General features: G+C 46.4%; 2 protein-coding genes across 6 annotated transcripts in view; both read right to left on the minus strand.

The window, feature by feature from the left end:
* LOC309485166 (uncharacterized protein) overlaps nt 1–22752 on the minus strand; it is a 198682-nt gene that overhangs the window by 121015 nt on the left and 54915 nt on the right. For 3 of the 4 annotated variants that reach the window (XM_082151832.1, XM_082151833.1, XM_082151834.1), the window contains 7 exons: nt 20656–21036; nt 20496–20579; nt 2395–2805; nt 1342–1731; nt 1187–1258; nt 546–938; nt 18–419 (listed from right to left, as the gene is read on the minus strand). In XM_082151832.1, coding sequence (XP_082007958.1) covers nt 18–419; nt 546–938; nt 1187–1258; nt 1342–1731; nt 2395–2805; nt 20496–20579; nt 20656–21036 — 2133 coding nt within the window. The remainder of the gene's footprint in view (nt 1–17; nt 420–545; nt 939–1186; nt 1259–1341; nt 1732–2394; nt 2806–20495; nt 20580–20655; nt 21037–22752) is intronic. The other variant, XM_082151835.1, reaches the window with a different exon arrangement.
* LOC309485169 (alpha-tectorin-like) overlaps nt 1–22752 on the minus strand; it is a 163378-nt gene that overhangs the window by 62045 nt on the left and 78581 nt on the right. The gene's annotated exons all lie outside the window — the stretch shown is intronic.

Consider the following 22752-nt stretch of genomic DNA (forward strand, 5'->3'; position numbering starts at 1 on the left):
TATGAGTAAGTGCTCACCAACACAGTAAGCTCCACAATACATTGGCTTGACAAACTCATAAACATAGTAATTTCCTGGACAGGCTTTGACTCTTATAGGGTGGGATGTGTAGTCACAGGCGCCGCTCCATGAGGAGAGACAGACCTGACGGGTGACCACTCCATCTTCCAGCTGTGGGTGAGGGCCGTTGAGCGACAGCGGGTTATAAGTGCCACACATGCCTTGATTTACAAATGATTCTGGCATCTGAGCATTTTCACCATTGTAGAACATCCTGTACCAGCCATTCCACTCCACATTATAATCACACATACTATAGTAGTAATAGTTATCATAGTAAGAGTTGTTGGTGGATCTCCAAGGCTCATCCAGACTGGTATAGTTGAAGCAGGGATCAACACTTGGGGTGGAGAAAGGAACTATTAAGGAAAAAATAGAAAGAGAGCATTATATATTGCAGATTAAATATATTCAAATTAATAATATGAATATAAATCAATACAGTTCATGATAAGCACATCAAATATGGAGATGAACGAATATACCTGCACAATATACAGGATCTGGGATTGAAAGAGTTGGTCTGGTAAATTTGTAGACATAATAATTTCCAGGACAAGCTTTGACTTGGATTGGGTCGGATCTGTAGCGACTGCACTGATCATTACGGGAGCCGTAAATATCACGAGTAACAACTCCATCTTCTAGCCGAGGATGAGAGTCACCAAGCCACAGAGAACTATAACCTCCACATGACATGTAATAAAAACACCACTCAGGCATCTGAGCACTTGATCCATTAATGAAGAGTCGATACCAGCCATCCCATTCTACACGAGTGTCATCATGATCAGATATGTATCCATAACTAGACCAGTAATTGTGTGTGCTTCTCCAGTAGTTGTCGAGTATGTTGTAGTTATTACACGGGTCATAATCTGTTAGTGAGAGATGATGAGACCAAAACAAACAAGTTATATTACAATGATGAACTTCACAAGTGCAAACCAGTCAAACACTGTAATAATCATGAGATTCATAAACCATTTTATACACAATGCGACTGTGTAAGAGTGAAAATGTTTATGGATAAAACTTTCCATTTAAACTGTAATGCAAATTCTTTTATTGAAAAAAATATATAATTTTTAATAACACATATTCGTTCATATTATTTACAACTTACTCAAGGTGATGCTGGATCCAGTGAATATATCTGGACTTATAGTGGAAATCGCCTGTGAAATAGTGTTGACATCTAAAAAGAAGGAAATTCATGTAATTCAGAAATCATTTACAAAAAGGTTTGAAATACTTAAATAAATGAGGAAACCACAGTACCTGTACAGTATCCTGAACACCAGAATTGTGGATTCACAAGTTCATAGACATAGTAATTGCCTGGACACGCTTTCACTCTGATGGGGTTTGACTTGTAATCACAGCAGTTACTCCAATAATAACCACCACAGACCTCCCTGGTCACCACTCCATCCTCTATCTGAGGGTGAGGATCATTGAGCCACAGATTGATGTCTGTGTTACAGGTGTATGAACTAACACAGGTCTCTGACATCCGGATGTCCATTCCATAGTAGAAAAGCCGGTACCAGCCATTCCAGGAGAAAGATTCATCACAAATGTAATCTCCACTTTCATTGTTGGCTCTCCAGGGACGATCCAGAGACTCATAGTTGTAGCAGGGATCACTGCTAATGCTTTGGAAAGCAACTGTCATGGAGTTTGCAAAAGTACTGTTAAAATATATAACATCCTAAAGAGCATGAGAGTTTTATACCATAAGACCAATTATGATGGTTAATTACATGATTTCGAGCAATTATATTCTAACCAGTGGTGTACTGTCAGGCTAAAATGGGGCAAGTCTACACGACAAAAGCTGGGCAAATAAGTTTTAATCTGAGAAAAAAACGTAACTTCAGATATAGGCACAAGAGGACTGTGGATTAATATCACAATGTTTCATATACATTTTTAGTTTACATATTAAAGGTATAGCGGAGGATGTTTTACTTCCTGGTGGGTAACCTATACTATTGGTCCTCCTAATTGTCAATCATTCTGGTGAATCAATCAAACTTTTCAAAAAGTGGAGAGGGCGGGTCTTATCTAAAATTTGGAAAGATCCTCCGCTATACCTTTAATTATTGAACAAATGGCATAACGTGTAATTTGAGGAATTGTGTAACAAAGAGATCTAGGTGCTACTGATCTGTAACATAACCTACTATACAGAATAGATAATGGACTGCAAACCACTAATTCTAACTAGTTAAAACATGATTATTTTCATAAAACAAAAGATGTATGTTCAATTATCTAATATACTTTATACTGACATAAAAATTATAAAGATAAGATTGAATATTGTACCTGCACAGTACATCGGCCCTGGAGCTGATATGATGGGTCTGACCAATTCATAGACGTAATAATCTCCTGGACAGGCTTTGACTCGGATGGATGTGGAACTGTAGGCGCCGCACTCATGGGAATACCCCCACCACCACCATGAACTAGTTCCCACGACTTCACGGGTCACCACTCCATCCTCAAGTGTTGGATGAGAACCGCTGAGAAACAGTCCAGTTTGACCACCACATCCCACATAACTCACACACCACTCAGACATCTGGGCACTTTCTCCATTCACATACAGCCGATACCAGCCACTCCATTCAACAAGAGTATCATCATATCCATAGTACTGATATGGGCTTTGCCGTATGTCTCTCCAATATTCATCAAGAGTGTTATAATCATAGCAAGGATCAGTTGTAGGTTCTGAGAGAATAAAGAAAAAAGACTCATTCACTCATTCACTGAGGTGTCAAACACAAGAGTACAGGTAAACATCTAACATCTGTGTCTGTCTGAAAAGAGAAGATATTGGGATGGTAAAATGAGGATGAATTTAATAAACTGACTAAACCTACAACAAGTGTATCCTTTATACCCTTCTCTCACACATTTAAAACGAATTGACCCTTGATCTCGACTGAGTGATTTCTAGTAACAGTATTCATATTTGTTTTCACCAGATAGAAATGACAAAGTTATACTTTTATGGAACTTTGATGATAAATGTGAAATTTAGGTTAAAAAAATTCCCATTGAAACAAAACATAACAAGGAACTACATTCAAGATCATAATCAGAGAATTAAAGACTGTGATGTTTACTGTATGAACAATTTAAAGGAGTCATGAACTGGATTGTTTTATTATTTTATAATGTTGCTTGGGGTGCCCTTATAATGTTTAGAATGATTTTTACATCAAAAATTGTCATAATTTATAAATAAAAGCCATTTTTCCAAGCCTGATTTCAGCCTCAGATTTGAACGCTCTGTTTTAAGGGGCGTGTCTGCTGTGAGACTGCAGTGCAAACGCCCACTGCTGTGATTGGCTGACATGCTTACATATGAAATAGCTAGTATTATATGAACTCTCTCGAAAACTTTTACTACGTTTTTACTATTACAGCCAGAGCCGTCGCATAGACTGTGCGAACTGTGCAACCGCACAGAGCCTCGCGCCAATAGGGGGCCTCGCAATCCTGCGGTTTTTTTTTTTTGGGGGGGGGGGGGGGGGGGGGGGGTTTTCGCCACTTTTTAAAACATCTCGCGGCACGAATGTAACAATTCTACAAATAAATAAAACATATCCAGTTAACCAGCAGAGCATTCATTTCGTTCGTTTTTTTTTTTTTTTTTTTACCACTTTTTAAAACATCTCGCGGCACGAATGTAACAATTCTACAAATAAATAAAACATATCCAGTTAACCAGCAGAGCATTCATTTCGTTCGTTTTTTTTTTTTAAATAAGAGAAGATCTAGCGCTGAAATGTGTTTTTTAAATCAAGTGATCAAAGTGCTCGTTGCAGCTGCGATCAGTGGCGCGGAGTGTTTTCTCGTGTTGCTCGCGCACACACCGCACTGTCTTCATTTGGACGCGCGCTTCAATCCGTTGTGGATACTCTAACAAAATGCACACAAATGTGTCCCTGCTTGATATACAACCACTGATTAACATAATCGGTTTTGATGAGAAGAAAAAAAACTAACGTTATACGAGAAAAATAAAACCATACGAGAGCGGATTCGAACCTAGGACCTCTGTCACGCTTGGCGAAAATTCTACCATTGGACCATTAAGATAAACGTTGATGAAGAAGGCGGATTCTCGATGAAAATTCTCGAGCTGACTTGATGTAAAACCACTCGTGGTTGCACAGTTGATTTTTTTCCCCTCTGAAATAAATAGCAAAAAGTCATAGCTGAGACTATGTACATGATTATGCTGTATTATTCTACTTGATAAAAACGTATTGCAGCAAGATTATGCGTGCAAAAGAATTAGAACAGCTACGTCCGTGTGACTGTAATTCATACGCAATTGAGCATACACATCAAAGAGCAGGGCCTCGCATTTCAAGTTCGCACAGGGCCTCGCACCCCACCTGCGACGGCACTGATTACAGCTATCGAGATTAACAAATCGTGAAAAGTATCGTTTAAAGCATTATATTTAAATCTATTCCATCACATGAAAGGTTGCAGCATGATGAGCACTGACTGAGCAGATGACAGACAGTCTGTTTATCGTGTGAATAAAGATCTTATCATTGCAACGCAATTTTTGCACTCTCACAAATGCTTACACCAAATCACAATGCAAACACGATGTGAATACACAGTAAGAGCTTCGTTGTGTAGTGTAACAGTGTCATTATTTCATCACGAGTTTGGTAAGTGTCCAGATAAGCTATCGCGTGGGCGGGGCTAAACAGGCCGTGTTGAAGTAGGCGTTGATCTTCTTTTGTGGAGGCGGTGTTTTATCCTCTTTGACGTCATAGTTCCCCACTTTGAAAAACGAGTCGTTTGCTGAGCCTGATGTCTATAAAAGCTTTTATTGGACTAACAAGGTAGTTTTCAGTTCTGAAACTTACAGGATATTATTATAGTATGATGATCTCTTATATGTCAAAAGCTCAAGGAAATTTTGATTTCTCAGTTCAATTATAGTTAAAAAAATTACAATTTTAAAGGTTTAACTTTTGATTCTAGAATGTTTGTTAAACTCGTTTAAATGTAGGCAGTAGGCTATTGTACATGTTAAAACTAAATAAAATATATGCTGTATTAAGAAATGTTCTCATCTGAAATAAATGAAGATATCATAGGCTAAACGAGTCATTGTTGTGTATTTTACAAGAGTTTAGATGATTACGTTAATAGTGTTTTTTGTTCTCTTACGAGAGGTCTTTCCGCGAGATAAATCCCTTTTCCGCGAGATATTGAAGCCAAAAAATTATCCTTAATTTTGTATTATTGTAAAACGCGTTGCGGCAGCATACAGACATAGGCAAGATGGCTCGTGTGCCTATTGGCTGTTCTGCGGCAACTGCAGCAGCCTATCGAGCGAGGCCTAGCGTGACGTCAGACCCAATGAGGGTGCTTCTGCCCCGAAACTGCCCCGAAACGGGCGTGGCTTAGGCCTATAAATACAGCTCGCAGGCACCTGATATCTGATTTTTCATCTCTTCAGCGAAGCACACGCATCGCTGGATCCGGAGAGAAGCCGCGCCGTCTGGGGAAGCACTTGCAGCGAGTCGTCACTGAAGTCGCTGGCCGCGCCGCCTTCAATCGCTTTCCTGCTGCGCTATCTGGCGCCTATATCCTTTACACTCTCTGTTGTGTGTGTGTTCGCCGCCGCGACACACACTGTCTAAAAGAGCTTGCCTCTTTTTAAAGATGCCTTCCTGCGGCTCGTGCAGAGCCACACTCAGCGACGGGGACCGCCACGTTATCTGCGTTTCCTGCCTGGGTGAGGATCATGCAGCTCTCGCGCTCGCTGACGGCGGCTGCCATCACTGCGAGCTACTGCCTATGGCGACTCTGAGGACTCGCCTGGCATATTTCACTGAGACGGCACCTCCGCCCGTTGTAGTGCCGCGCCGTAAAAAGCGCCGTGCTCAACGGGTCCCGGAACCTTCCCCCACCCGTCAAAGCTCGCCGGTTCGCCCGCCAGCTTCACCGGCTTCGTCAGTGTCTCTTCCTGATGGACAGCGGCCACCGTCTGCCGCCGCTTCCGTCGATGACGCTGATGAAAAAGCCGCGTTGGGGGAGGATGATTCCTGCTCTCTCCTGGCATCGGGCAGTGAGGATTGGGCGAGCTCTGTGGATCTCGCGCCCTCTGTCCGCGCATCGTCAGGCAAAAGAGCTAGCATCGAGTCAGAGCTGATGCGCGTACTTGCACAGGCCGCGGCGAGCCTCGGCCTCGAGTGGTCTACGCCTGAACAGCCTGCTCACAACCGGCTGGATGGATATTTTCTTCCTGGGAAGCGTGCTTCGCCTGCGTCCAGACCAGCGCCCTTTCTTCCTGAGTTACACGAAGAAGTCGCTAAGTCTTGGAACGCCCCCTTCTCAGCTCTTCTGTTTCGCTAGCATTCTCCGCTGTTTGACGATGCTAAAAACAGAGGTTACCATTCGCTGCCGCCGGTCGAAGAAGCGATAGCAGCCCACCTATGCCCGCCCTCCGCTGGACGGCGCGCTAAGCTGGCTCTGCCTTCAAAAGCTTGCCGCATGATGTCAACCTTGCTCGGTCGCGCTTTCTCCGCCGCTGGGCAGGCTGCGTCAGCGCTGCATACTATGGCCACACTGCAAATTTTCCAGGCCGATCTCCTCCGAAAGCTGGACGAGAAAGGACCAGATGCAATTTGCGTGCCAGACTTGAGAAGTGCTACGGACCTCGCTCTCCGCGCTACTAAGTCTGCTGCTCAGGCCATAGGATGGAGCATGGCCTCTCTCACTGTGACTGAGAGACACCTATGGCTAACGCTCTCTGAGATGTCTGAGTCTGAGAGCGGCGAGTTCCTCGACGCTCTGCTTTCCCCCGCTGGCCTCTTCGGAACTTCCGTCAAAGATTTCGCGGAAAGATTCGCCGAGGTACAGAAAGCGTCACAGGCTATGAAGCACTTCCTGCCGAAGCGCTCCAGTTCTGCAGCATGCCGTGCGAAACCATCTGCTCAGAGCTCACAGCCTCAGCCTCCGCCCACCGCCGCCACTTCGCAGCGCCGACAGGCCCGAAGCGCGAGACCGCGCTCTCGCTCATCTGGCCGCCGCCCCGCCCCGCGTGGGCCGCGGCCCAGGATTGCGGTAAAGCCCGAGGCCCCGAAGTCGTCCTAGCACGCCTAGGGAAACGACGGTGTTCAAGTCCCGCTGCGGCCGGACTTCCACCAAAACTCATCGCTCGTTCAGTTCCAAGAAATGTGACTGTTCCAGTGTATTTCGCAGTCAACAAGCCGGTTCCACTGCCCGCTTGCCTGCACACAAATGCCGTTTTCACGGCTACCCAGATAAATCCCACAAAGAGTGTATTTTCTGGTGTCCCGGCCACGGCCGATGGTGTTATGAGTGTAGACAAAATGCCCACTGCCCAGTGCCCATTCCTACACACAAGCACAGCCCGTCACACAGGGCTCGCGCACATAAAATCGCCTTCTTTAATATTTGAGATTCGCCTTCGGGGGCCAGGCATATTAGTACACAGTCCTACCGTTCGGCTTGTCCCTAGCACCCCGTACGTTTACGATGTGCATGGACGCAGCGCTCGCACCCCTCAGGCTACAGGGCATGCGAGTATTGAACTACTTGGACGATTGGCTGATTCTAGCTCAATCTCACCCGGTGCTCATAGAGCACAGGACCATTTTACTCGATCACCTCGAGAATCTGGGTCTCGGAGTCAATTGGGCGAAGAGTTCTCTGTCCCCCAGACAGATAATATCTTTTCTGGGCACAGAACTGGACTCGCTGTCTATGATAGCGCGACTGTCAACCACAGCGCGTACTGGACATTCAGCGCGCAGCGAGCTCTTTCCGCTGCGGTGCATCTGTCCCGCTCAAGAAATTTCAGAGGATGCTAGGTCTCATGGCCTCAGCATCATCAGTTCTTCAGCTGGGCTTGCTTCGCATGTGCCTGCTACAGTTCTGGCTGAAAGCGCGAGTGCCGCGCCGAGCGTGGGCTTCCGGTCTGCTTCGTCTCAAGGTCAATCAGAAATGCATCGCAGCTCTGAAACCTTGGAAAGCAAACAACTGGTACCAATCAGGTGTAAGCCTGGGGACTTCCTCGAGTGTGAAGGTAGTGTCTACGGACGCATCCACCTCGGGATGGGGAGCGCTGCTCGAGGGCAGACCGTTCTTCGGCCAATGGTCGGAACGGGAAAAGCTTCTGCACATAAACTGCCTCGAAATGCTGGCAGTAGACAACGCGCTGACACATTTTTGTCCCCAAATACGAGGACACGAGGACATGTCAGTGGTGTCCTACATAAATCGCCAGGGCGCCCTCAGGTCCTGAAACCTGCACAGGCTGACAGAACGCCTCCTGGTGTGGGCTTAGCGGAACCTGCTCTCGCTGAGAGCAGCCCATGTGCCAGGGCTCCTAAACATAGGACCGGACAGACTGTCCAGGAACAATGTTCCGACAGGCGAGTGGTCTCTACACCCACAGACAGTCCAGCTGCTGTGGAAGAAATTCGGCAGAGCAGAAGTAGACCTGTTCGCGTTTCAAGAAAACGCTCACTGTCTGGAATTTTTCTCCAAGAGCAGGGACGCGCTGGCTCATGTATGGCCCCGCCGCCCGCTCTATGCCTTTCCTCCTGTCTCTCTCCTGCCTCAGGTGATAGAGTGGATCACGGAAGAAGGATGCTCAGTGCTACTCGTAGCGCCGTTCTGGAAAAACCAACCCTGGTTAACAGTTCTGATGCAGCTAGCGAGCACTGCTCCATGGCCAGTGCCAGTGAGGAGGGACCTCCTCTCTCAGGCCAAGGGCTCGATTTGGCATACGCGCCCAGAGCTGTGGTCCCTTCATGTTTGGGCCATCAACGGGTACCCGCTGACCTCCCAAGCGGAGTGTTAAACACGATCACGCAGGCTAGAGCTCCGTCTACGCGATGTCTCTATTCCTCGAAATGGTCAGTGTTCTCCAGCTGGTGCACAGCTCGTGGCGTGTCGCCCCCAGACTGTGGGGTGACGGAGGTTCTCTCCTTCCTACAAGAGCTGTTGGACAAGGGCAGGTCCCCTTCTACGCTCAAAGTTTATGTGGCGGCCATAGCAGCGTTCTCAAAAACAACGCTTGGTCAGTCAATAGGAAGGAACGATTTAGTCATCCGCTTCCTTAGAGGAGCTAAGAGACTGAATCCTCCCAGACCTCCCTCAGTCCCCGTATGGGACCTTTCTGTGGTACTGGAGGCCATGAAAGGTGACCCCATCGAGCCTTTACAGACGATTGATCTTAAACACCTGTCTTTCAAGACAGTGTTTCTTCTGGCTCTCGCTTCAGTGAAGCGCATAAGGGACTTACACGCGCTCTCAGTAAGCGCGGTGTGCATGGAGTTTGGGCCTAATGACTCAAGAGTTATACTCAAACCTAAGCACGGTTATGTTCCAAAATCCCTCAACACACCGTTTAGGGCGCAGGTCATTTCCCTGTCAGCCCTACCGGTCTCTGACGAGGAAGGAGACGCGAGCTTCCTTTGTCCAGGGCAGGGCAGTAAGAGCTTATGTGTCTCGCTCATCTGTCTTCAGACAGACGGAGCAGCTCTTCGTTTCGTTCAGCGGACGTTCCAAGGGACTAGCCGTGTCGAAACAGAGCCTATCCAGATGGATAGTTGACGCCATTGCACTGGCGTACACTTCCAAGGGTATGCAGTGCCCGTTGGGTGTCAGAGCGCACTCCATGGCTTCATCGTGGGCCTGGTCAAGTGGGATTGCCTTGGAAGATATATGTATGGCGGCAGGCTGGGCCTCCCCGTCTACATTTATAAGGTTTTATAACCTAGAGGTTCCCGCCTTACAGGCCAGGCTGTTGTTGGTCTAAATATACCAGTACTGTCTGTTCTGATGCTATCGGTTCAGAATACTGTGTCTGCTGAGCACTGCTCGATGAGCACTGCTCGCTGATCGACCGCAAAATGCTTATGGGCAAATAAATAAGACCCACAATTTTCCATCAGCTCAGGCCGTACTCCGCCCTGTCTGTATGATGTCATTTGCGTCTAAGGGACGCTGTTATATGTGGAAGAGCGCGGCTCCGCCCCTCCCTCTTCCCGGACTCCCTGTGAGTTCCCCTGGTGATTATGCACTATATGAACCCCGGGCTTTCGCCCTTGGGTCTTTGGTGTCAGATCCCAGCACGCACGGCGTTTTACATTGGGTCCCCTAGCGTAAGATACTTACGCAGTACGAGAGACCTCTCGTAAGAGAACGTACTCGGTTACTAACGTAACCTCGGTTCTCTCTAGAAGAGGGAACGAGTACTGCATATCTTGCCGTGCATGCACACGCTCTGGTTAGCTTCGGCGATGAAAAACCAGATATCAGCTTCCTGCGAGCTGTATTTATAGGCCTAAGCCACGCCCGTTTCGGCGGGACGTGACGCAGTGGGCGCGAAGCACCCTCATTGGGTCTGACGTCACGCTAGGCTTCGCTCGATAGGCTGCTGCAGTTGCCGCAGAACAGCCAATAGGCAGACGAGCCGTCTTGCCTATGTCTGTATGCTGTCGCAACGCGTTTTACAATAATACAAAATTAAGGATAATTTTTTGGCTTCAATATCTCGCGGAAAAGGGATTTTCCCCTAGCGTAAGATACTTACGCAGTACTCGTTCCCTCTTCTAGAGAGAACCGAGGTTACGTCAGTAACCGAGTACGTTTTTTTTTACTGTAAGTTTGATCTGAGTCAGAAGTATGTGGTAATTCTAGCCTAGAAATCGCCTCGGTTACGACTGTAACCTCGGTTCCCTGAAGAGGGAACGAGCGTTGCGTCGAAATTGACGCTATGGGGAACGCTTTGCGTGATGACGTCTTGAAGCACATGTAAAATCAGTCCAATGGTGTGGCGGAACGTCAGAGGCGGGTGACGTCACGTACCAGGAAGCTATAAAAGCCGGCCCGAAACAGAAAACGAAAGCTTCGTAGAGTCTGAAGTCGTGCTGACAGGCATGAAGGAGATATGGCAAGGCGACGCAACGCTCGTTCCCTCTTCAGGGAACCGAGGTTACAGTCGTAACCGAGGCGTTCCCTTTCAAGGGAACTCGCGTTGCGTCGAAATTGACGCTATGGGGAACGTCTATACCAACGCCACCATAGCTACAAATGTCTGTCCTGTGTGTAATCAAGTGAGCAGCACTAGGAAGACAAAACCTGAGACCCTGGAGTAGAGTCTAGGTCTAAAGAGTAGAACCTGACGAAGGTGTGCGGTGAGGACCAGCCTGCCGCATCACAAACGTCCTGTAAAGATACTCCTGTAAAAGGGCCTTAGAGGCCGCCATACTCCTAGTAGAGTGCGACCGGACAGCCAAAGGAGAAGGCTGCCCAGCCGCCTCTTAAGCAAGTGAGATAGCCTCAACCACCCACTTGCTCATCCTTTGCTTAGACACTGGACCTCCTTTGTTAGGGGACCCAAAGCAAACAAACAACTGATCACTCTTACGCCACAGGGCAGCTCTGTGGACATATGCGTCTAACGCCCGAACAGGGCAAAGCAAATTATTCGCCTCCCTGTCCGCTTTTCGAAAGGGAGGAGGACCTCCAAGTGCCACGAGGAAAACGAAATACCAAAGGGTCTTTCCCCACAGACATTCCACCCAAAGGAATGTGGTAAGCACCTATGGCCGCCACATAAACCTTTAAAGTGGACGGGGTCAGACCTGCAGTGAACCGGTCCTGCAGGAACTCCAGAACTGTACCAATTGGGCAGTTGACTGGATCCAACCGACGGTCACTACACAAAGAAGTGAATACCCTCCACTTCAGGCAGGGCCGCGGGAAGAGGTTTTAGGTTGGGGGTGCTGATTTTTTTTTTTGGGGGGGGGGGGGGGGGGGGGCGTCACCACTTTTGAATAAGAAACAATATCAAGACTATAAAACTCCTCAAAAAACGCGCACACACTCAAACCTGACTGCACATCACATTTTTGACTTTATTGATTCTGCTTTTATTCCGGAGTCCCTTTTATTTTATTGCTCCGGAGTCGCATATAAGTCACAAAATGCGCCACGGGGAAGAAAAAAACATCTATAGCCTAAATCGCACTGGACTAAGTCGCATTTTTTTAGAAATTTATTTCACAAAAAATAAATAAAAAATGTTACAGACAGTTCTCCGTTACGGACGTGAGCGCTCTAAAGCGGCACTAAAATAATGTTTTAAAACTTTCACAGAGACCTCAAACTGAAAGCACAAAGCCTGTCTTTAAATTTAATTTCGTTTGGTATTAATTGTATCTTAATTTTAATCAATGTTTCATCAACAAATTGTCTGGATTTAATAAGAAGTAGCCTAAATATAGGCTATTAGAAAATAAATAATCAGGATACGGAGGCGCTGGCGAACCTGGAGCTCGTCTCATAAATGAAACGCAGCGTAGGCCTATAAGGTAGCCTATTGCCTCACAGACCTGAGACCTATAGATAGCTTGAAATGTCTACTTTTAAGCAGAACAATTCAAAACGAAAGAAAACAGACTGCGCTGCTTATGTAATTCGTATGAAATGTGCATTTCTCTCTGGCGCTGCGAAGATCGCGAGTCGTCAACTTCATCTGTCTAGCCGACACTGACATAAATAATAACTGTTTTATTAGTAAACAATTAAAATGTCTCCTGCTATATTTTACATATTTGCCTTTTCCTTACAAAACACTGACAGTGGGGTTTTTGACGTTTTTTTTTTTTTTTTGAGCAGCTGCGGACAAATTCTTTCGACACACACACACACACACACAATATTAACACTCTGCGCTTATGTTTTAAAAAGATAATTTAACATATAAATAACAATTTTTAAATAGCCCACTTAAAGTGTTTAATACAAATAAATGACTAAATGCTAAAAATGTATACATTTTAATGAACAAACATATGCGTTGCATTTACAATTCTGTGAAAACAGGGGGTGCTGCAGCACCCCCAGCACCCCCACTTCCCGCGGCCCTGACTTCAGGGCATAAAGTTTCCTCGTGGAGGGAGCTCTGGACTGTAGAATGGTCTGAGCAACCTCAGTTGAGAGACCTGACTCTATGAGCTGGGCCCCATCAGAGGCCAAGCCCACAGGTTCCACAGTTCTGGCGGGGGTGAAATATTGAGCCCCCTGCTTGGGACAGAAGGTCCCTCCTGACAGGAAGCTCCAGAGGATGCCCGTCGAGGAGGGACACAAGATCGGGAAACCATACTCTGCCCGGCCAGCGCGGGGCTATAAGAAGCAGGCAAACCCGGTCCCTGCGAACTCTCTCCAGAACTCCCGGGAGCAGAGCCACTGGGGGAAAAGCGTACAGACGTAGCCTCGGCCACGTCTGTACCATAGCATCCAGTCCCAGAGGAGCTGGATGCGTGAGGGAGAACCAAAGTGGACAGTGAGACGTCTCTCGAGACGCAAACAGATCCACTTATGCTTGGCCAAACTCCATCCATATCAGCTCCACCACCTCGGGGGTGGAGCTTCCATTCCCCGGGCCTCGGCCCCTGTCTCGACAGAGTGTCTGCTCCTATATTCTGGACCCCGGGGAGGTAGGCTGCCCTGAGTGACAGCAACTTCCCCTGGGACCACAAGAGGATATGGCGTGCCAGATTGGATAATGGGCGCGAGCGCAAACCCCCTTGGTGGTTGATATAGGCGACTACCGACGTGTTGTCCGTATGTACTAACACATGGTGTCCCCTGAGACCTGTGATAAAGCTCCTCAGAGCCCGGAAGACAGCTAACATCTCTAGGCTATAGATATGCCAGGAACGATGATGGTCTTCCCACAGACCTTGAGATGAACGACCCTCAGGATCGCTCCCCAACCCGTGAGGGAAGCATCCGTCGTTAGCAGTTTGCGACGACAAGGAGCTCCCAGCACTGGGCCCTGGGACAGGAACCAAGGTTTCTTCCACATAACCAAGGCACGTAGGCATCGCCGCGTGACCTTGATTGTGCGAAATGGGTTGCCCCTCGGGGAAAACCCTCTGGTCCTGAGCCACCACTGCAGGGGTCTCATGTGCAGTAGTCCAAAAGGTATCACGTTGGAAGCTGCTGCCATGAGACCCAACAGTCTCTGGAACTGTTTGACAGTGAGTAGCTGGCCTAGCTTTACACTTTTCACAGCTGCAAGGATGGAATCTATGCGTGGCGGTGACAGGCGCGCCTGCATCGACACTGAATCCCAAACCACGCCTAAAAAAGTGGTCCTCTGAAATGGAGAAAGCACACTCTTCTTGGCATTCAGCCGTAACCCCAACTCTTTCATATGGGCGAGAACAACATCTCGATGTTGAACCGCCATCTGATGCGACTAAGCTAAAATCAACCAATCGTCGATGTAGTTCATGATGCGAATACCCTGGAGGCGCAGAGGCGCCAGAGCTGCATCCACGCATTTGGTGAAAGTGCGGGGTGATAAAGCCAGGCCGAATGGAAGAACTCGATATTGGTATGCTTTTGCCCCCGAAAGCAAACCTCAGGAACTTCCAAAGACACGGACGGATGGAAATATGCGTCCTTGAGGTCTATCGTGACAAACCAGTCCTCGGACCTGATCTGTGGCACGATTTTCTCAAAGTTAACATTTTGAACTTGAGCTGCATGACTGACTCATTCAGAACTCGAAGATCTAAAATGGGACGCAATCCCCCGTCCTTCTTTGGAACTATGAAGTACCGGCTGTAAAACCCGGTTTCCCTGTTGGAGGGAGGTACATATTCTATGGCCCCTTTCTCTAACAGAGTGTTTACTTCCTGTTCCATAACCAGAACCTGCTCGGGGCCCACCACTGTGGGCAGGACCCCCATAAACCGAGGTGGGTGTTTCTAGAATTGTATCTGATACCCTTTTCCCACGGTCTGCAGGACCCAACGAGAAACATTTGACAGTAGCTTCCACGCTGTCAAAGATTCTACTAGAGGTACCAGCCTCTCGAGACTGGTTTCTGGATTGTGTTGCTGTTGAGTAGTCGGTTCGTCGTCCTGTAACGGCGCACCGGCAGGGAACGACCGAACAGACTGCTCTAACACCCTCCTCAGAGGGGGCGGGCATTCCGAGGCCACTACGTTTCCGGGTGGTCCTTGAGATATGTGCTCGCCGGAGACCGCTGCGCCCTGAAACACCGGAGGCGGCAGGGTTGGCAGAACGGTCCCCTGAGGGCACCGAAGAGAGACGGGCACCGTATTTTTCTCCTGCTGTTGAGTAGTCGGTTCGTCGCCCTGTAACGGCGCACCGGCAGGGAACGACCGAACAGACTGCTCTAGCACCCTCCTCAGAGGGGGCGGGCATCCCGAGGCCACTACGTTTCCGGGTGGACCTTGAGATATGTGCTCGCCGGAGACCGCTGCGCCCTGTAACACCGGAGGCGGCAGGGTTGGCAGAACGGTCCCCTGAGGGCACCGAAGAGAGACGGGCACCGTGAAAAGAGGTGTTAACCGCTCTGCTTCGGGGGGGACTACCCTCATTTGTCCTGAGCCCCTCAGACATCAGGACTTTTTCCCAGCAGCCTTCTTGGTGGTAATAACGGTCCGCAGATCCGTTTTACCCCTTGAAGACTGCTGGGTTTGAGAGCGCCCTCCGTGTCCCAGAGATTTTTGTGGGGGAGCACGGGAGGAAACGCTCTGTTTCTGAGTGGCACGGTGCTCAGCGCTCTTTTTAGATGAGTGAGGCTGCTCCCGCTCAGCAGCCTCATAGAAAGAACGGCGGGGGAGAAGTTTCTGAAGTGCAGCTGCCTGTTTTGAAGCTTCTTGTGACTTCGCTACAGCACTATTAACTGAGTCTCCAAATAAACCTTCAGTGGAAACCGGTGCATCCAAAAGAACATGTTTTTCTTTGTCCTTTATATCACTTAGATTGAGCCACAGATGCCTCTCAGTGGCCACCAGGGCTGCCATAGAGCGGCCGATGGATTTAGCCGTCTCCTTGGTGGCCCTGAGAGACAAATCTGTAGCTCTACGTAGTTCAGACACCGTATCAGCACTAATACCCCCGCCCTCCTCAGAATCACCCAATAACTCAGCCTGGTAAGCTTGCATTATGGACATTGTATGTAAACACGCTGCAGCTTGGCCGGCGGCGGCATAAGCTTTATGAACCAGGGAAGATGTAACTTTTACTGGCTTGGATGGAAGTGCAGGAGCCTTCAGAGAAGATGCCGTTGCTGGAGAGAGATAGCTCGCGAGCGTCTCTTCCACCTTCGGCATCTCCCCATAACCATGCTCTTTATAATTGTGAATGGATGAATAGTGTGATGTTTGTGCAGTATACACTCGATATGACACTGGTTTCCCCCACGATCTCGACACCTCGGTGTGGAGATCGGGGAAAAACGGAAGGCTTCTGCACTGAGGCTGTGCACGAGATGGCAGGAAACGTTCGTCGAGATTGCTTTTCGAACGAGCGCCCTGCCTATCTTCTGGCCACTCAATAGATAATCGCTCGACAGCTCTAGTGATAACATCAAGCAATTCTTCAAACGCATGAGACTGAGGTGGCGAATCCTCAGACTCAGCGTCAATGCTAACAACGTCCAACTCCTCAGAGCTGGACAATTGCAGTATTGGTGCCTCCATCGGGGGGGAAGAAACCGCAAGGCGTGCTTCCACACCCTGATGAGAGGCACTGGATCTATCAGAAGGAGGCTGAGATAAGGCAGAGCCCGTCTCAACATCCACTGATAGATCCATTTGCGAACCCCAGGTCTGTGATTGACGGCGTGCCTCGGCAGCGGCGGGACCAGAGCCCTGGGGAACGCGATCGGGATTGAACCGAGCCAAGCGGGATCGGAGCGTACGCAATGGAAGCGAGTCGCAATGCACACAGTCACCACCCTCGAGTGCTGACTGGGCATGCTCCTCACCCAAACAAACAACACAAAGAGTGTGAGTATCACCTCCCGTTAAATAACGCGGGCAGGGATGGACACACACTCTAAACTGCTGCTTGCTCGCCATACTGAATATATATATATATATATGATATAGACAGACAACACCAAATATACAGAGACAGATTTCACACAGAGCGCAACTGAAGACTCAGAAAGCTTTCGTTTTCTGTTTCGGGCCGGCTTTTATAGCTTCCTGGTACGTGACGTCACCCGCCTCTGACGTTCCGCCACACCATTGGACTGATTTAACATGTGCTTCAAGACGTCATCACGCAAAGCGTTCCCCATAGCGTCAATTTCGACGCAACGCGAGTTCCCTTGAAAGGGAACTAGACGCACCCTAGCGGCAGAAATTTTTATTTTGCAGCCAGTGTTGTCTAGCAACTCTCCATTGGCTTTTGAGCTGGAAAAACCTCAGGCCAATCACATCGTATATATATAGAGTCGGCGGGCAGGCTTAACATAATGACGGCAGAGTTGCGACGGTTCCCTGCTCTTTGAAAACAAAGAATGGCTGCTGCTGCTGGCGAACAGCGTTCTTTCGAATCGGCTTTGGCCGCGACTCTGGAGGACTTGGAGTTAAGCTTTTATTTGAGAAAAGAGCAAAGAACGGCACTTAAGTCATTCTTAAAAAAGGAAGATGTGTTTGTAGTTTTGCCGACCAGATATGGTCTATCAACTAGCTCCGCTGGTGGGATAAAGCTCTGGTTGGTTGTAGGGGAGTGAATTCACGTAGGCTCACTACACGTAGGCTCACTACAAGGCTGTGCCTTATAATGAAGGCTTTGTGAAACTGTACAGCTTTTCCAGCTGAAATACTCCTTCCTACACCGACTACGGACACATTTTCTATCATGTATGCCAATGAAAAATGATCGAGCCAATCAGGGTAGGTATCTGCAGGCTGTAGCCAGGTCCTTCTTATCGCATCACGTCTGGTTAGGACACTTCAACCTGCTACTGGCAATGTGTACCAGTGGGTGTATTTACTAAAGGTGGTCTGCAACTATATCTGATTAAGGCCGCGCGATCCAGTTTGGTTCAGAAAAATAATTAACTATATATATATATATATTTTTTTTTTATGCTTGAATATGTGTCCCAGCCTATACAATGCCTTTTTAAACAAGGCTCATGGACTATGAGGGCTCCCTGGAACTTCTGTTACTGTTGGGCCCTGTGTGAATATGAAGGACCCAAATTCTCTTATAAAACCATTGTCCCATCCTGATTCAAATTTAATTTCCCTCCCTCCCTCCCTCCCTCCTCTGTTGGGATGTTACCCCCTCCCTCCCTTCCTCCCTCCTCTGTTGGGATGTTACCCCCTCCCTCCCTCCCTTCCTCCTTCCCTCCCTTCCTCCTTCCCTCCCTTCCTCCTCTGTTGGGATGTTACCCCATCCCTCCCTCCCTCCCTTCCTCCCTTCCTCCCTCCCTCCCTCCTCTGTTGGGATGTTACCCCCCTCCCTCCCTCCCTCCCTCCCTCCCTCCCTCCTCTGTTGGGATGTTACCCCCTCCCTCCCTCCTCTGTTGGGATGTTACCCCCTCCCTCCTTCCTCTGTTGGGATGTTACGACGCGCCTTCCGCCGTGGGGCCTATTGTAATGATTATGTTCAGTTTTGATTTCGTTTCCACTATATTCTTTTCCTGTTTGGCTTTGTTTCCTTTGCTATTTATCCATAGCATTTATAGCATCCATAGCATTATTTATCCATGGAGGTGAAAACCAGTGGCGGCTGGTGGGTTTTAAAATTGAGGAGGCACACAACATTTTAACAGGCTGATTTTTTAACTGCTTTAAAATGGCGTTTTTTGTCACTTATGGACAGAATATTTATAGAAAACGACACATACATCAAGACAATATAAATATAAGTCTACTCACTTAGTCCTAGCCTATCACTTGAAGCAAAAATTCATCCTTCTGTTCTTTTAAATGTCCGTGTTAAAAGAGCATGTTCAGCCGTTGAGTGAAGGTGATTGCTGTAAAGCCTATTTCCAACTTAAAGGTAGGGTAGGTAGGAATTTTATAAAAAACATTTTTCCAAATTTGTTTAAACTTTCTATCTATATCAATACATAATTAAAATGTAAGTACTCTGAAAAAAAAGAGTATAAAAATCGAGTGACTCTAGACCGTTTAATCTGCATTAAACACAGCTCATTATTTCCATTCGGGACGAAACAAAGGATTGGCTTAGGCGACTGTCACTCTCTCGCAACCATGGCAACCACCCTTTTGCCACACAGGATCTGCCCATATGCGCGCGCACCCGTTTGATTTGAGGAATTCAAGAGGCACGGAACCTAGGAATAGCAAAACAATGGCAGAGACAGAGCAATCAAAAACCGGCATATTACCGGCATATGCAGTTAGCGAAGGCAAACAAGGCAAAAAAGGAAGACAGTACTAGAAAAGGTAATGAACAAAAAGTCTTTGAATAAAACGCGTGTCAGTATCCTCGGACCCTAGTTGCACGGCCTCTTGCACGACCTCCTCTGCTTCGCCCTCGACCCCGGACCTGTCCTCGAGCTGACGATGCGGTACTTGCCTCTGGAGTGTAGTCCTCATCAGAGTCAACAATGCTTTCATCATGGAAACTCTTACATGCAGAACACCATATATGTTATGAATCTTACACGAAATTCATCTTCATCACAGTGTAACTGATGGTAATGGAAAAACGTGTATGCAATGCAACCTGTTTTTAGCTTTGCCTTATAGATATAACTAGCTCGTTAGCGAATCAAAAAATATATATTTTAAACTTTACCAATATCAATATGCTAGCTTGATAGTGAGTACTAAAATACATCTTATTTGTTTATATTCATAATGATAAAGTTAGATTTTTTTATTACATGTGATTCTGACATGATGTCACTACATGGACTGTGCTCCTTCCTCTCCGCTCGTCTCAGGTAAATAATGCGTCTTCCAGCTCAGCGGTCAGAGTCGCGCGTTCATGTGTTTTGGGGGCGTGGCTTTGGAAGGAGCCCAGAAGGGAGGGGGTGGAGTGAATGGAAATAATGAGCTGTCTTTAAAACAGTCGTGAGAGGTCTACAGACACTCGATTTTTATACTTTCTTTTTCAGAGTACTTACATTTTAATTATGTATTGATATATAAATAAAGTTTAAACAAATTTGGAAAAGAAGTTTTTTAGACAATTCCTACCTACCCTACCTTTAAGCATGGGGTCATCCTTCATTTTTAATTTGTAGCTGTTGTTTTAAAAAGTAGTTTAGTAAATTTGATTGTGATCAAATATTCAATATCTCTACTCTCCATAGTACATGTTACTTTTCTCAACACTCCTAATCACTGTAAATGAAAAACTCGGTGGTGATTGGCTAATTTTTTTTACCAACGGAGGCACTAGTCTCCATCTATGTATTAGCCTCCCCCTCCCTTTCTCTATCCCTCCAGACAGAGTTGTAAAATCATATGGACCAGTTTCTGTCAATTATTTAAATGCATTACAAACACAAAACATAGATCTGATTTGCTCATGCAAAACAACAATCCTCCAGAGTGTAACATTGTATATTATATTACCAGTTGTAGTGTCCATGGTTGTAGTTTCATCTGTGGTTGTCTCTGGCGTGACAGTAGTAGTGGTAGTGTTAATGTTGCTTGAATCTGAAATAAATGATTAATATTAAACAAAAAGCACTTATCTCTTACATAAACAAAGGGCACATGTAAATATATTTACCTGCACAGTATGCCAAACTGCAGGCAGTTGGGCTCACAAACTCATAGACATAATAATCTCCTGGACAGGCTTTGACTTTAATGGGATTGGACTGAAAAGCGCAGCAGTTATTGCTCCAGTGACCGCAGACATCTCGAGTGACCACTCCATCCTCAACTGTTGGATGTCCTCCGTTCAGCCACAGTGGAGCATGAGTGCCACAACTATACTCATCAACACATGTGTCTGGCATCTGAACGCTCTGACCCTGAATGAAGAGACGGTACCAGCCGTTCCAGCTGACCGCAGTGTCACACATTATTTGAGAGGAATGTTGATTGTTGGTGGCTCTCCATGAATCATCCAGAACATTGTAGTTGTAGCAGGGGTCAACAGGGGGAGCTGTTGTTATGGAAATATTACAAATATGCATTTTGATTAATTAATAAATGAATGTTGTTTTATGTATAATTTTTGTAGTCATGAAATAGTTATCTCCATATCACTCTTTACTTAAGTTCCCTGTTTTATTTGATTTTTAAGTTCAAAGCTGAAGTGAAAGTGAAAGTGACGGCACCCATCCAACACATTAGGAGCAGAGTAGTGAGTAGTTAACACACACACACACACACAGAGCAGCGGGCAGCCTTGTGTGGCGCCCGGGGAGCAATTAGGGGTTAGGTGCCTTGCTCATGGGCACCTCAGTCATTTCCCACCGGTTCTGGAATCGAACCAGCAACCCAACCACTAGGCCATGACTGCCCACAAAATATCAAGGAGTGTCAGTTCCTCCAGAAGACAATTTGTCTTGAACTTTCAGAACATCTCCCCTCATTTAGCTGACAAAACAAGTGTTAAAAACAGCCAAATTGAGTCACAAAGATTACAAGCAACTTGACCTCAAGAAGTCAATGCTTTCAAAACACGCTTTGACACTTATTTGCAAAATATATTTATAAATATTTTCAAATGGTGATCTACACATAGACTGATTGAAAATCAGATTTTGATTGTTCTTTCATATTTAAAACATCTTTAAGAACTGACACTCCCTCCCCAGTCAAAAACAAAACATAAATTGGAACTAATCTGCAAAAATATATTGTTCCTAGATCTCTGCTTTTTTATTTTATTTCATGGCTTATTACACTTGCATGTATCATTTGCTAATTAGTTAATTTTTACATCATTCATATATTTCTCAAACTAGTGTCAGTCTAAGATAGCCAGGGGGTCTAAAAATCCCCCAAAATCATATTAATACGGGTATTATTAATACCCAAGTAATATTGAGACAAAGAACGACATTACATAAAATTGAATGAGTGTATAAAAGGCCATCAAATTACACTCTGGGCCCTATTTTAACGATCCTTTGTGGGCGGGTCTTGGGCGCTGTTGCTATTATACTGGCGATAAATTACTCTTGTGCCCGACGCAAATCTAAAATGGGTTGGGGGCTTTGGGTGCTTGAGCACCTGCCCCTTTGCCCCTTGGTGCCCAAAGTGCCCTTTTGTCAAGGCAAAATTTCCTCTCCTTTTTTTTTTGTAATTAAAGGCCCTTTTGTGGATGCCTACCCAATCTAACTATTAGTAAAATGAATTAATAATAATTTAGCCGTAAATAAAATGACCCACATGATGACCTTTCACCTGACGAACTCATGCGGGACGATTCCTCACGCTGCACGCGCATTTTTTAATTTCGCGCGGTTAAGCGCACTACCACAGGATATCTTCAACTCTGCGGCTGCTGGTAAGTGGTGTTTTATTCTCAGCGAAGTGATTTTGATGTTTGTTTACTTATTATTATTATTATTTTACAAGATCGACGTGAAGAGAGCATGCAGATATGTTGTTTATATTGCTGTGTGTAGCCTGTAGAAGTAACATTAGCTTGGTCTTTGTATGTTATTTGACTAAAAACTATTATTTTTACTTTAAACTATTATTATTATTACAGTATTTATTTAAAAAACGTAGAGTGCCTTAAAAATTATTATCACAACTCTGGTAAGGCTTACCAGTACCTTATGTTTTGTGTGTAGTAGCCTCTGTGAACATCTCCCCTAGTACTATTATATACTATTATTATATTATAGCAGCCTGGGCAGAATCT

Source organism: Leuciscus leuciscus (assembly GCF_965113295.1).
Source record: "Leuciscus leuciscus genome assembly, chromosome: 21".
Classification (NCBI taxonomy): Eukaryota; Metazoa; Chordata; class Actinopteri; order Cypriniformes; family Leuciscidae; genus Leuciscus; species Leuciscus leuciscus.